We start from the raw sequence: 16415 nt of genomic DNA on the forward strand, positions 1-16415 counted from the left end.
CAGAAGTGTGTGTGTGTGTGTGTGTGTTGTTGTTGCTTTAATTTGCTTTACATTTAAATTACATTTAAATTACAACTCATTGTCAAAGTATCAAAGTAGTGTCAAAGTAGTAGACATTACAGTATGCATGGCTATTTTGCTGCGCTCTGTGACTGATATATGTAGTTATTATTTATTATAACTAAAGTTTGAAGACTGAAGAGGCGTGGCGCAGTGCCAGAATAGGCCAGAATGGGCGTTTCGGCCTTAAATATTATAGACTATGACATGACATCCATCTTTATAGAGAGGCAAACTCGTTGTACAACCTTATTTATACAGCCTAGTACAACACACGCGGCCAGCACACACATGCATGCTGACGGTGGCTGGTGAAAAATATGCTTTGCTGTGGTTTTGAATTTATTTTCATTAATAAAAACTTTAAAGATTTAAAAAAATATTTTTGACAAATCGCAGTAGGTGTCCATCAAGGAGAAAAATATATAAATAAATAATAACAATAATAAGATGGAGGAGGAGGCTGCTGCTGCTGCTACTGCTGCCTGGCTGACACTCCAACACAGCAGGTGGCGATACTGCACCTTAACGCTGGGTGCTGCTACCCGCCATTAAACCACAAGAAGAAGAAGAAAAAGAAGAAGAAGTTTGCGGCCAGGAAGTTTTTGAACATTCAGGACGTTTCAGGGAAGTAGGTAAACGATATCATGAAGGAGGCGTTTGCAGCGGAATAGAAAATGGATTATAGAATGGACAATGTGTGAAGGGGAGCAATTTGGTTGGACATGATAAATTACTTTAGTATTTTAAATTGTGAAGCTGTTACAATACAGTAGGTGGCGGTAATGCACAAATAAGTTTGCCAACCGCCATAAAACACTAGAAAAAGAAGAAGAAGAAAAAGAAGAAGAAGAAGAAGCAGCAGCAGCTTTGATACTGAAACAGTGAATAAATTGATATAAACAGCTGTAGAACAGCAGTGAATATGGCGACGTTTTTCGGAGAGGTTGTGTCAGTTTATTCCCGAGCTGTGGAGGAAGACGACGACGACTTTGATGAAAACGATGAAGATGAAGAAATCCACAGAGAGCTGGAAGAGAAGAGGTAACATTAACATTAGCCAGCTAACGTAATGAGGCAGCATTCTTTTGGTAGTGTAAATTGTAATAAATAAACCAGTTTATGTAGGCTTAGCTACTTGGTTTAGTAGGTTAACTAACCTTAACTAACGTTACATTTAGCAGCAGCTGATGTTACTTTCGATCAGTTCTTGGCAGTTTTACACGTGTTCGGTCCACATACATGATTGACGAACACATAAGCCCTGTTCGGTATCGGTCCCTATGACAGAAATAGTGGATTATTTAGTGTCGCATTTTTTTTTATAGTGTCCGAATTCTAAACTGTTAATTTGATTCACTATTTAGTCCAGTATAAAATAGCTACAATGCACAGCGATTTCTAGTGAACAACGAATGGAGTACCGCAGGGATGACGTATTTTTGTAGTCGGAACGCGGAAGTCGCGGACTTCCGGGTTCTTCACTGTTTCTGCCTATGGGATTTTTTAATGGGTTTTTGGCGCGATGCTTCAAATAAGGTCTGTGGGCAACGCAAGCTTAATTAAACGCGAACCTGTGTTCAGCGAGATAATCTTCACACACGAGGACCACTTTCATGAGTTTTGAAGCGTCAATGTGAGCCCTAGAAGTAAAATGCTCATGCTAAGCTATCCCAGAATCTTAAAGTGTTCAGAGAGTCCTTTGCAAAGGACTTTTCTTCGCAGGATAAACATAATGTTTTATAACCCCACATCACTGTTTTCATCAGGGAGGTTCATCTGCAGTGGAGCCCTGACGTCCAGGAGGTGCTGAGTTCTGGAAGCAAACGGATTCAGTGTTCAGACTTCATCCTTGCTGTGGGCCATAATGCTGCCAGTAAGTGGCACTTAGCAGAATATGTCACCTTCTTAGCTTTCCTATGCAACAGTATCTATGATTAACCCTTTTCAACATAAGATGAGTAAAGGTCAAATGAATCTTTAATGATTCCTGTGGAAAAGTTTGGATATTGCAAAGCAAAGATGATAAGACAAGGAATCATGGGATATAAACATAAAATTAGATTATAAACAAGAGTATCCACCTTATTTTTGGCGGCCATTTTTGCCTGATCTGCATGATGGGTGCTTCTTCCGGTGTGATCCTCCCAGCCTTGTTGCTGACAGCTTGACACCCGTCTGGGCGAACGGAGCAAATCACTAATCAGGTCCAGCTTGGCAAAAATCTCGATAAATAAATATCCCTTTAAGAGCGCAGTGCATTCATGGGTAATCGCCTGCTGTGGCTAATATTAGCCGCTAGTTAGTTATGTTACATGGCAGTAAAACGCCACTGAATGACCAAATTGATATAACTTTTAACCATTTCGAGTAACACTGTTTCCATACGGATCACCAGCGTTAGTTTGTTGTTTATAACGTGGCTATATTCATAACGTTTTCTATCTCGGATGCGTTATTTCGAATCGCACATAGGTTAGTTACGCCTGGCTATGTGGGTTTCAGGACGAAACAGTCTCGAGCCACTAACGTCATCTTAACTTATTGAGTGCCAGCCACTTTTGGAGAACGGACGCTCCCAGTGCCAGAGTTTCAGAGCGTTTTCAGTGATTTCTCGAGGCCCACAGAATATTGTGTGATATTACTATGTAAACACGGAACACGCACAAAGAACGATGAGACTCTCTTCTATCATCTGCAAAAAAAAGTTTATTGATACCATTTTCCGTTCTTTAGTTATGAGCCGGAGAAGATAGGCTGTTTTGAGCAAAAAGACAGGTTTCAAATTATAAGCTGAGATATTCAGCCTTTTGTGAAATGAAGCATTTCAAGCACATTCACTGACTCTAGCTAATATTTTCTGATGTAGTGACGTGGTGTAGTTGCGTGCCCCACCCCCCTCTCCCCCCCTCAGCTGCAAACTCCTCCCCACACTAACACACAGCCTACACGCACCCAGTCTATTTTCGGAGCGCTTCGTTTTTGTGCGCCGGGCGGCTCCCAGCGCGACAAGGAAATGCCAAACCGGACTGCAGGGAAAGGTTTGGCCCTTCGGCGTCGGGTGCTGCCTTTCTGGCGGGTAATCGTGTGGAGAAACTATATGCAGACAGACAGAGGCAGAGGAGCTCAGTTGTGTGCGCGGATTGACTGCGGTTCGCAGACAACGTCAGCTGCAGACAGAGCAATCTATATGGCTCTGGCTGCAGCATGCATCGGTTTCTCTTTGATCACGGCTTTTTCCTCCTGTTTTCCGGACCTTTCTGTAATCTGGAGAGCACTGTCGCCACCTAATGAGTCCGTAAAATAGGTTATACACCTTCAATAGCTCCCATATTTGTACAGGAGATGCCTGAGCCTTTGATCCACGTCCCACCGTCAAAAAACGCAATTGACGAACATACTCGTCCTTGGCACTCTACGTTACTAAACGAAATGACGAACATACTCGTCCATGGCACTCAATGAGTTAAGAGCACAATATTCCTGGAATGCAAGTTTAACTAAACAGTTACATGTCCTCGGCATTCTACATAAAATTAAGATATTACGGGTTGTTTTATTTTCTATGTTACATACTTATTGACCAAGTTATGTTCAATTCAGCCAGGGTACAAGAGACTGAGTTTAGGTTTTCAAATCAAGTAGAATACCTAGGAAATGGCAAGCTGCAACAATAAGTCACGTTAAACCGGACCTTGTACGCACAATTATTTTTTACAGTGGGGCATTCAAAAATAAGGTGGATATCATTTTTTATTATGCCTCCGCCAGCGATAGCCAGGCCGCAGGCATTATGGATTCAGGTTGTCCGTCCGTCCAATGTTCGTTAACGCGATAGCTGAGGAATGCGTTGGCAGAATTTTGTCAAATTTGCCTCAAACGTCGACTTGGACTCAAGGATGAACTGATTTAGATTTTGGTGGTCAAAGTTCAAGGTCACTGTGACCTCACGAACGCCGTTCCCAAGTTCGTTAACGCGATATCTCAGGAACCCCTTGATGAAATCTCATCAAATTTGCCTCAAATGTCCACTTGGACTCAAGGATGAACTCATTAGATTTTGGTGGTATAGGTCAAAGTTCAAGGTCACTGTGACCTCACAAACCCCATTTCCAAGCTCTTTAACGTGATATCTCAGGAACACCTTGATGGAATATCTTCCAATTTGGCTCAAACGTCGACTTGGACTCCAGGACGAACTGATTAGATTTTGGTGGTCAAAGGACAAAGGTTACAGTCACTGTAGTCTCGCTGGCCAGCCTCCCTCCCTACCGTGAGAGGAGTCTGGCGGCACGGAAACAGGCAACTGGGATAGACTGTTTCAGTCGCTGCCGGATGTCTGCTCACCGCTTATTACAAGCTCTGTCATTGGCTCAGACCATGTCAATCAGAGCAGCTTCCGCTCCCTCCTCCCTGTGTGTCGCTGTAAATAGTGCCCTGCTGCCTCACTGAAAACAACAACGCTAACTAGCTAGCAAGCTAACGGCAGAAACCTACACGCTAGCTCGTTGCTACACGCTGAAAACGGCAAGTTGGATTGTTGGAAACTATTTTCCAAGGGCACTGCCGCCAAGCGTCGCCCATCGCAATTCCACAATGGAGACCTGCGCCGCCAGACTCATCTCACGGTAGGGAGGGGAGGCTGGCCAGCGAGACTACAGTCACTGTGACCTCATGAACACCATTTTCAAGCTCGTTAACTCGTATCTCAGGAACGCCTTGACGGAAATTCTTCGAATTTGCCTTAAACATCCACTTGGACTCAAGGATGAACTGATTACATTTTGGTGGTCAAAGGTCAAGGTCACTGACCCCACGAATGCCATTTTCAAGCTCGTCAGCGCCATATCTCAGTAACACCTTGATTTTCTTCACATTTGGCTTAAAAACATCAAAGTCTCTACACACATGGATGTCTACTGCTCACTTGTTGACGGAGGCATATATCCACGGTGCGGTCGTTCTAGTTTATTTTTCATTAAACCTATGCAACTGTTGATTTGATTAGACTGTATGAATGGCAAGCATTGGGAAAAGTATGGATTATTACAGCATTGTGATCATGTGTTCACACCAAGGTGGAAAAAAGCTTCAAATTATTTGCCAAAGTTGAAATTTTTCAACTCGAGTGAAAATCGCATCATTCGCGCCGTGAAAATTCACATCACTCGCCTCATTCACGTCGCCCAGCGGGCCCTGAGGCCAAAATCTCATCTACTTGCGCGTTTGCATTGACTTTGTATGTAATCTCGTCGTGCGAATTTGCGGAAATCGCCCCGGTGTGAATGCTCAGTTACCCTAACTGGGCATAAAATAAACAACCATAGGACTTCCTGAGACAAGGAAGAAATTAGTAGTAAGCTAATAGATGTTATATTAGTAAAGTAGTTAATTTTTTACTATTTAAGTAGTTCCCTCACATGCAGTGTTCATTTTGACAGCAAATTTTTATTTAGTTTTAGTCATAGTCTTTTGATTAAAATGCCATTTAGTTTTATTCATATTTCAGTCATCTGAAATGTTTTAGTTTTAGTCTAGTTTTAGTTAACTAAATATACGATTTTAGTCGACTAAATCTACCGTAGATTTAGTCGACTAAAAATTAGATAAACTAAAATCTAACTGGCTTTGTTGTAATGCATTATTTAAATGTTTTAAATGTTTGAATTTCCAAACTCATTGGAAAGATCTATTAGTCTGTTATTATCAGTGTTGGGAGTAACTAGTTACTGTAACTTAACTACTTTTTTCTGTAACTAGTAATCTAACTAATTACTTTTCAAATTTGGTAACTCAGTTACAGTTACTAAAATAGTAACTGGGCTAGTTACTAGTTATTTTATAGGGCATGAAAATAACAGACAACTTCAGAGGATTATCCGGTTTCTGATCCTCAGACCTCGTTCGGGGAGAGAGCTGCAGCTGCAGCTGCAGCTGAAAAGTTGGGTTGATATTAGAATCGCAAGTTGGCTTTGCACATGTAGCGGAGCGCTGATCATGAAGAAACTGCCGCAGGCGTATTGCGAGAATTCTCGCAGCGACAGAGAGGTCCTCTGCAGGTTGTAAAGCTTGTATGTCCGTTAATTTAGCCACTAATGTCAACATCATTTCAGCATAAATAACCTACTAGAACCTCAGTTGATTTGCTATTTAAGGAGGAGTATTTAATGGGCAGCTTTCATTTATTTGTCTGAACGACTTTATGGAGCATCATCTCAAAGCTCACAACACGCAACAAGGAATTTCGTTCTCAGATGTAGGCTACAGGTAACACAAGGCTAATATTCTTACCTTTGCCCTTCAGTTTAAAGTAAAGCAAATATTCTCATGTTGCCCGCGTGTCAACCAGCTGCAGTCTCTCGTCATCGTTTTCAATATAGACCCGCTTCAGAAAATATAGGCTATAAAGTTTGACTGACTGCACGTCTCATCTCTGGCTTGTTGCAGGTAGGCAACTTTTTAATTTAGATTATCTTTCAAGTTATTTAATTTCACGTTCTTGGATGCAAAGATACATTTATTAATACATTAATTAAACGGGAATATACAAACTCAGTTCACAAAGTTTGTGACGAGTTCATTCACTATAATAAAATACATTTGTTGGACGATTGGATAATAGCTTTTGTTTTTTGTGTTTTATTGTTTAATTGTAATGGGTCTGCAAACCCGAACCAACGCGGCCTCGCCCGTAGCTCGGCTGCTGCGTGGCCTCGCCTGCTGTATTGGCACGCGCAGCACACAATTGCTCAACTTTCCATCATGATGACATCACTCACTGATGACATCACAATGATGTCACAATGTTTATGACATCAGCAGTGATGTCACAATTGCCCGTGTAACCAAAAGCCTCAATTGCTCATATCACTGATGATGTCACAATGCCTATGACATCATCAATGTCTATGACATCATCAGTGCCTATGACATCATCAGTCATGTCATAAGATGGCTTTTGTCAATAATTATCTCACTGATGACATCACTGATGATGTCATAGACATTGTGACATCATCAGTGGGACAACAATTGAAACAAACAGTGCCCACTTGATCCCTTTTATATAACTAGGCATCTAATTGCCCAACTGTGTGCAGATGAAGTCTGACAGGATGTATCTTTCCAGGGTTTGTGTCAGTATATGTTCTCAACTCTGCAAAGTGGGACGCAGTATTACATGCATCTCTTTGGAATGAGAGGACTCAGGCTGTCGGTGGACAAACGAGTGAGGAGTCAGCATGTGTGTTCTACAGACACAAGGAAAACACTTCAGTGAGTGACTCACTAAGCAACAATCACTTCAAAATGTGTGTCTGGTTTAGAAATGACATTCAAGCTGATCTACAGTAGGTCAGATTTTCATGTAAAACAATTCTTTATCAGCCTACATCTTGAGGTGGCGCTGCAACAGTTAAATTGTGAGTGTGATGTTGTATATCACAATGTAATGTTCAAGGGGATGTCAAATTCACTGGCAGTGGCAGGACATCTTAGTTATCTCTGCGTTACAGTCAGATGTATGTATGTTTGAAACACAAATGTCTGTCATCATGAGTAAACTGCAAACTTCATTCAAACAGAAGTTGCATAAACTTTCTCTTGCATTCCTTTTGAAGGTTTTGATATGCCAAGTGACTTGCTACATTGCAGAGGACCAGCTTTTTCAGTGGACTGAAAAGGTAAATTTATATAACTCATTCATTGCCACACAGACATAATAGCTACTTGACCGATATTTGATTTTGAAGGCTGATGCCAATTTTTATTTATTTATTTTATTTATTAATTATATTTATTTTATTGTATTTTGTAATCTAACTGAATAATCGACCAGTATAAATAATAATTTCCACAAGTATTACAATATTTGTGATGCTTCGACAGGGGTGCGGGGAACATGTAGTAACAATGAGGCGAGGACAAGAATCAAAGGATTTCCTTTTTAATAATCACATAAAATAAATTACAGCCATAGCACATAGAAATTAATTTTGCTGTCCCTGCTGGCTGCATGGTCAAACTGTCGCAGTTTAAGTGCTGGTACCTTGTGGTAAGTAATGTTAGATGAGAGCTGTGAGGCACAAAACAATGTTAAATGTCCTTGTATAAGATAATAATTAATGTTGATGCATAATGAATAATGTTGGATTACTATTTAAAAATAAATTAAGAAAAAAGAAAAACAAAACATTCAAATACTGCTTTGGATGTCGATTACCATGGCCTCGATTGCGTCAGTCCTGTAGTTTATGGTTTTATAGACTGTTTTTATGTTTTTGGAAGGGGACAACATTGACTGGCCGATATCTAATATTTTACCGCTACATTGACAAACTAAGGGTGGATTCACACCTTGTTCGTTTTGGGCACTTGTTTCGAGACTCAGAGTGTTTATCCCCATATATATATATGTAAGAGCACACACTGAGGCTGCAACGCCGGTATGCCATATACTGTAAGAGCACACACTGAGGCCGCAACGCCGGTATGCCATGTACTGTAAGAGCACACACTGAGGCTGCAACGCCGGTATGCCATGTACTGTAAGAGCACACACTGAGGCTGCAACGCCGGTATGCCATATACTGTAAAGGTGCGTTCACACCGAGATATTTATTTTTCGCTCTGTCGCTCAAGTCAACCCTTTGGAATCGCTCTGTCGCTCTGTTTAAATCGCTCATCAACAGGCACACGAAATGACGGACATGTGGGGGATATAACGTTACGCAATGTCATGATATTTGTCCACTACGTCATTGTTTACAAGCTAAAGCCTATCAGCGTGCTCCTAATGCGAGCTCCATACCGGTAGGACAGACTTCACTTCATGTCAGCTGTCAGGCTGTCAATGTGGTTTGTTGCCACACAATAAACCAGCGGTTTGTTCCAAGCCAGTGTGATCCTTGACTCGCTCTCACACGGCAGCCAATCAGCGTTGAGCGGCGAGCGACTGATGCCAGCGTATTTTCGCTCGAGTTGGGATATTTCATCTCGAGCGACGAGCGAATTTTCTCCCTATCGCTCTGTCTCTGCCGCTCGGACGCCCAGCGATTTTTCTCCCAGGCGAATATACGCTCAATCGCTCGTTTGTATTGACTTTGTATGTAAACTCGACGCCAGCGAAAAACTTTAATAGGTCGGTGTGAACGCACCTTAAGAGCACACACTGAGGCTGCAACGCCGGTATGCCATGTACTGTAAGAGCACACATTGAGGCTGCAACGCCGGTATGCTGTACACACTGTAAGGGCACGTTCACACCATACGCCGAAGCAACGCTCAACCTAAGCTCAACCTACACTGAACCCACAAGTTTCATTTCGGCATCCATGTTAACAGAGGGTGTATTCACACCTGTAGGTCGTTTGCTTTGTTCCGATTCAGGTACTTAATTGATACAATTGTTGCATTTGTGCCTTGGTTCGTTTGTGTTCACACAGCCACAAATGAAACGGTCCAAATAGTATTGTCAAACTTCCTGGATTGGCCAGCAGACACTCTGATAGGCTAATAGCCTCTCGGGATGGACATAATAATTCCCAGAGATTTTCCTATTATGATTATAAGAATGCGTTTTGTTAGACCTACATTGTAGGCTATGTCGGGCGTGCGCCGTGCGAGGAGAGAGAGAGAGAGAGAGAGAGAGAGAAAGAAAGAAAGAGGGAGGGATCGGGAGAGAGAGAGAGGGAGAAAGTTCTTTATTTATTAATGTATGCTATGTAGCCTATGTAAGCCTATGTATTTATTTAGCCTATTTAGGCTATCGGGAATTTGGAGCTAGAAGATCAAAGACCCTCGCAAATTCTGCTATTAGGCTATCACGGAGATGAGGATTAGCCGAGACATAGGCTATATAAACACCTGTCCTGTCAGGAATAAAATATTAATAAATAATTTAATAATAACGGACATTTCGAGGAAGACATGCAATCAGTCTGATTGTCTGATTGAACCAGACAATCTTATCACAAAGAAGGCTGGCTCTGATTACCATGATTTGTTTTCATTTATTGAATGGAGAGAGAGAGGGAGAGAGGGAGCAGCACCCGCTGCGCAGCAGCACACCGCACACAATTTACAGGCAAAATCCGTAGAGATTCAACACATTAACGTTGCTTCCCATGGTCCGAGGTAAGTTGATTGAGTTCAAACTGCTCATGTGATGATCCAAAAATCCCCCAAACTTTATCGATGCAAGTCACAAGTCGCCAAAACAGGATCTGAAAGATGTTGTTTTTAAACGATAAAAATGCTCGTTCTTCAGGCCATTACGCACAGCGCAGCTGACTACGGCAGCTGGTTTATCCAAAAATGCTCACGGTTTACTGCAGTTGTGGCAGATCGAGGTCGGATCACGTTCTCACCACAAACGAACTGCACCAGAGTTCGTTTAAAGCGGACCGAGACCACCCTTTCTTGGCGATCTCGGTCCGCTTGTTTTGTCCCGCATCCGAGTGCGATTGCTGTGTTCACACTCCCCCAAACGAACCGCACCAAGGGGGAAAATGCTCTCTGTTTCGGAACAACTGCTCCAAACGAGATAGGTGTGAATACACCCTAGATTTTTGGCTGTGTGAAAGTGAACCGAACCAGCTGAAAAACAGAACAACATATCATTCTCGCATCAGATGGGACCAAGTAAGCGGACTATCATGTGTGAAAACACCCTAATATATAATTGTAACCATTGTATTTTTCCTAGTAGGAGGGCAGAAATTCCAACTTCTCTGGAACAGCATAACATCCAAGGTATTGTTCAATAGAATCGTTTTTTTCTGTCTTTTGTAGGTATTTGGCTGTCTTGAGCAGAGAGGGCTGAATGTGATGGTGCTGTCAGATAGCCCTGTGGCTGAGTACAAGACACCAGACTATCTGTCCAGTAGTTCCATCCCGTTCCTTCGCTCTCTTCAGACCAGTGCGTCCAGTAGCAAGGCCCTCTGCCCGTCACTGGAGCAGCCCAACATGCTCACTGGACTTCCAGCTGCAGGTACAGCACTGTTTTTCCACTGACTGAGACTTCAAGACAGGGCTGTCAAACATACGGCCCAGGGGCCAGATCTGGCCTGTGTGTAGTCTTTCTAATTGATAGTGCAACAGTTTTATGACAAACTGCGACTTTCTTGACATGGAAAATTGTCTTTTAAATTGAAAAAGCATCATATGTGTACCTCATCATGGCACAATTCAAATGGGATTAAAAAAAATTGTGGTCTCTCGCCCTTCACCACCATTCATATTTTTTCAGATGCTAGTGCGTGTAGGCCCCACCCAGAAGGGGCGTGACTTTGGCTCTTTATTAAGTTGTTGGAGGAAAAAGTCATCCAGCCTGGTGCAATATGAAATATGCTGCCAGAGCAACGGCATGGCTCTGCGACATGTTTTTAATACTTCTTTAATCAAATTGAGTTTTGTGGCCATGAGCTACACATGAACGAGACTTGTTAGCAAATCAAATTCATTGCTGATTTTATTTTCCTAGGATTATTTGTCTTTAACTCATTGAGTGCCAGCCACTTTTGGAGAACAGACGCTCCCAGTGCCAGAGTTTCAGAGCGTTTTCAGTGATTTCTCGAGGCCCACAGAATATTGTGTGATATTACTATGTAAACACCGAACACGCAAAAAGAACAAGGAGACTCTATTGTATCATCAGCAAAAAAAAGTTTATTGATACCATTTTCCGTTCTTTAGTTATCAGCCGGAGAAGATAGGTCAAAAACAGCAAAAATATGCTTTTCTATCAGGAAGCTGAGATATTCAGCCTTTTGTGAAATGCATTATTTCAAGCACATTCACTGACTCTAGCTAATATTTTTTTGATGATGTGACCTGGTTTAGTTCTGTGGTGCATGCGTGCCCCACCCCCCTGTCCCCCCCTCTCCCCGCCTCTCCCCGAGTCAGCTGTAAACTCCTCCCCACACGCACAAAGTCTATTCGGAGCCTCTGTTTTTGTGCCGCGCGGCTCCTGGCAGCTCACAGCAGCAATGAGGAAATGCCCAATGCGACTGCAGGTAAGGGTTGGCCCTTCGGCGTTGGGTGCTGCCTTTCTGGTGTGTTGAGAAACGATATGCAGACAGACAGACAGGCAGAGGAGCTGCAGTTGTGTGCGCGGATTGATTGCTGTTGGCAAGCAGCCCAGAGCCATCATGTAGATGGCTCTGGGCTGCTTGCCAACAGCAATCAATCCGCGCAGCATGAGCGCGGTTTGTCTTTTGATCACGGCTTTGTCAGGCTGTATTTCTGTCATCTGGAGAGCACTGTCGCCACCTAATGGCTCGGTAAAATAGGTTATAGACATTCAACATGTCCCAAAATGTTACAGGACATAGATCTGGCTTCGATGGACCCCCCCCGTCAAAAAACGCAATTGACGACAGTCGTCGTCTTTGGCACTCTACGTCAGTATTTGAATTGACGACAGCTGTCGTCATTGGCATTCAATGAGTTAAGAAATGCAGAAAAAAACACCAGCCATATCCTTTTTTAGTAATCATTGAGAAAGAAATACAAGTAGACAGAGTACCACAGGGCTGACATATTTTTGTAGGCTTTATCCAGAAATCGCCGCCATTTGGTTCTTCAGTGGAAAAAAGTCTGTGGGGTTTTAGAATGGGGATTTCATTCCTTTCTTTTCATTCATTCATTTCCTTCATAAAATAAGGTCTGTGGTTAACAGAAGTTTATGGGAACGTGAATTTGGGTTCAGCATGATACGCTTAACAAACGTGAATAACTCTTATGCCTTTTGAAGCGTTTTATAAAGATCTCGTAAAAACCCCCCACACACATTCCAACACACACGTTCCAAAAGTCATAAAAGTTATTCATGTTTGTGAAGATTATCATGCAGAACCCAGATTCGCGTTCCCATAAACTTGTGTTTCCTCTAATACCTCATGTCTCTCCTCATTGACAGATTTTCATTGATTTGGTTGTTTTAAAGCCTAGTTCCTCATTGCACGGCTCGCGAGACCCTTTAGTTGGCGGCTCTAAGAAATTGCATTTTTTTTTTTTTTTTTTTTTTTCAATGCAAAAAATCCAAAATTTTAATAAACCTTTATGGCATATTATTACAATACAACAATACTGGTGTTGACAGTAATAGAAGGTGCCAAATCATTCAAAACAATAAGCATTTTGCTTTTAGGAGTATTGTGCCAGCGTGCAGCGCTGTTCCAAAACGTGTCAACGTGTGTCGTTGCCTGGGAAACGCACATCCCATAATACAACTGTTCGCATCGCATCCCATAATAGTATGATGATACTTGGGATGTGAACAGGTTAGCTAAAACTTTAGCGTTGCCAGCGACGGCCCCCACCGTTGCGGTCGGGGTACGTTTCGAAATCCCTCCAGGCCTGAAAGATTTTCTAGGGGAAACTGGTATATACAGTATATGTGTGTGTGTGTGTGTGTGTGTGTGTGTGTGTGTGTGGAAAACAATAAAACACAAAAAAATGGTAGACAGATGTGCTTGGTTGGGGTGGCTTTTGGTGTTTTGCGGTAAAAGTGGCTCTCCTATTGACTTTGTCCTGCCAGTGCGGCTCTCATCGAAGAAATAGTGAGGATCACTGTTTTAAAGTAACGATGATTTTTTTTGTGCCGTTTTGTCAGTGCTTAGCCACTGCCAGGTCCATCACATCCCCACTCTCGCCTACCAGTGTTACAGTGATGTCATCACCCCTGACTCCATCACCATCGACACCTACAAGCCTGCACTGACCAGGCTCGCCAAGTCCATACAGGTGAGCTGCATTTTAAGTCTGAGGGTGAACTGGTCACAGCTTATTATAGATTACACGCTTTTGATAATGATTGTAACGTTCCTGTCTTAGTTACTTGTACAGTATGTGTACAGTGTATACTGTGGACATGTAATGGAAATGAATGTTGGGTCATTTGTTTCCATGTTCTTACAACACTACACTGCTGTTTGTTCTATATTACATTACATTGTTATTTAGCAGATGCTTTTGTCCAAAGCAACTTACAATACTGCATTTTGCCAACAGTAGTGCAACCAACTGTGCATCACATGACCCTGCTATTAATTCGGTGTACCTACTTACTGTCAATACAGCCTTGTCCTCGATCCTTGTAATGGTAAACAATAGGCTGGTGGAATGCTGTTATTATCGCACCACCACCATCAGTTCTAATAAATAACTTGATCCATATTTCCTGCAATCATATACTGTCAACACTTCAGTTAATTTAGTGTTGTTTAATGTTAGATTTATGTCAAATAACACATCTGTTCTTATCTAATTACATTCCGAAGTCTGGACTTTCCATTTTGATGCCTCCGCCGGCGATAGCCAGGCCGGAGGCATTATGGATTCGGGTTGTCCGTCTGTACGTACGTCCGTCTGATGTTTGTTAGCGTGATATCTGAGGAACGCCTTGATGGAATTTCATCAAATTTGCCTTAAACGTCGACTTGGACCCAAGGATTAACTGATTAGATTTTGATGGTCAAAGTTCAAGGTCACTGTGACCTCACGAACGCCATTCCCAAGTTCGTTAACGCGATATCTCAGAAAAGCCTTGATGGAATTTATTCGAATTTGCTTCAAACATCCACTTGGACTCATGGATGAACTGATTAGATTTTGGCGGTGAAAGCTCAAGGTCACTGTGACCTCACAACCACTTGTTTCATGCTTGTTAACGCGATATCTCAGGAACGCCTTGACGGAATTTCATCAAATTGGCCTCTAACCTCCACTTGGACTCACGGATGAACTAATTAGATTTTGGTGGTCAAACAAACGCCATTTTCAAGCTCGGTAATGCCATATCTCAGTAACACCTTGATGGAATTTCTTCACATTTGGCTCAAATGTTAAAGGTCCCAATTCGTGCAGCTGTAACCTCTTAAAAACGTGTGTCTCTGGTCCATAAAACATGATTCTGGATTAATCTGTCGAAAATATAGCAACCCCGTTTGTTGTGACGGAGTTCTCACTTCCTCATCTCGTCGCTTCCCAAGAATGGCCTGTTTCTATAATATATTCAGAACTAACAGTTCCCATTGGCCGCTGAGGGAGAGCCCGCCCCAGGCTCCCAGCGGCCAATCAGATTAGCGTATGTGGACCTGCACGCTAGGTTGCGAGTTATCGTTAACTTAACGGTACTACGCTAAAGAGGACATCTCAAAATGCCTAGACTTACCGAATGCACCTCTGCAGTTGCTGGATCACGTACAGTTGGCGTCGCTCCAGCTAGAAGTGTTAATTTTGTGGCTATAGACTAAATGGTGCAGGTAGCTTGTGTGAGAGAGACCCGCGCAGTATGCAGGAGGAAGCTAGTGACGTCCCAATTCCCCTCTGGGCAAACGAAGCGTTTGGGGGTGTGGCTTGGAGGAGACTGCAGGGGGGCGCTGGATAGGGACAAATCCAACTGTGGCAGTTCTGAGCGTGTGACCACTCATTACAGGGAGGGCTGACAGCAGTATACAGTATACAGTATGCATTTACAAGTAAAAACAGCTTTTGCACGGAATGGGACCTTTAAAGTCTGGACAGACATGGATGTCGACTGCTCACTTGTTGGCGAAGGCATATATCCACGGTGCGGTTGTTCTAGTTAAAGGATAAGTTCACCCAAAAATGAAAATTCAGTTATTATCTACTCACCCCCATGCAGATGGAAGGACAGGTGAAGCTGCTGCACCACTGTGAAGATTTCAGCTAAAAAGGCTGTTTCCAAATGAGTCGCTAAACCCCAGCAACTTGTTGGAGATAGCAACTGTTTGACTGCAGTAACAACATAGACAGGAGTCTTTCCCTCTCTAAATACCTTCAATTCTGTTTATTTAACATGACATCCTGTAGAAAATGATTGTTCAAATCTATGTTCAATTTATGTATTTATATTGTTTATTCATAAAACCACAGATGCACGATTAGTCGATTACAATGCACAGTGTCGACTAGTTGTGAAACCCCTACAGTGTATTGGTCTGCTGGCTCCTAAAATCAAGTCCTCTGGGAATCTTTGTGTTGTTGATAATGTAAATAAGCTGTTTCAGTCCTGTTTGGCTGTGCTGAACAAGTTCACTTCAAGTTTCTGAAAGTTGGAAGGCCTGTATTGTCGTGTTCAAGGATGGGAATGTCGTATTTTGATTAAACATTTTTTTGCATTGAATTCATAAATTACAATCTTGTACAGCATTTTAATCTGATACTTTGCTCTTCTTTCCCTAGTTGGAGCCATTTCCAAGTGCAGATGTCCTTCGCAAGTTTGTTAAAGCCAGTGACATTCAGAGTAATCTTTATATCTGAAAGTGGCCATGATTTGGGCCATGTGTAGATATCTTTCTTTTCTTGTGGTAAGATAGTGTACATTTTAA

The 16415-nt window shown here is 42.4% G+C and overlaps 1 protein-coding gene across 1 annotated transcript; it reads left to right on the forward strand.

The window, feature by feature from the left end:
* Positions 1-905: 905 nt before the first annotated feature.
* On the forward strand, positions 906-16415 carry psmg1 (proteasome (prosome, macropain) assembly chaperone 1). Its single transcript, XM_083647281.1, has 7 exons — positions 906-1104; positions 1830-1936; positions 7190-7335; positions 7680-7742; positions 10852-11050; positions 13676-13806; positions 16270-16415. Exons 1-7 carry the CDS (start codon positions 986-988, stop codon positions 16345-16347), a joined length of 843 nt encoding a protein of 280 aa, XP_083503407.1. The 5' UTR covers positions 906-985; the 3' UTR covers positions 16348-16415.

The sequence above is a fragment of the Poromitra crassiceps genome (genome assembly GCF_964638095.1).
Source record: "Poromitra crassiceps genome assembly, chromosome: 1".
In the NCBI taxonomy this organism is placed as follows: domain Eukaryota; kingdom Metazoa; phylum Chordata; class Actinopteri; order Beryciformes; family Melamphaidae; genus Poromitra; species Poromitra crassiceps.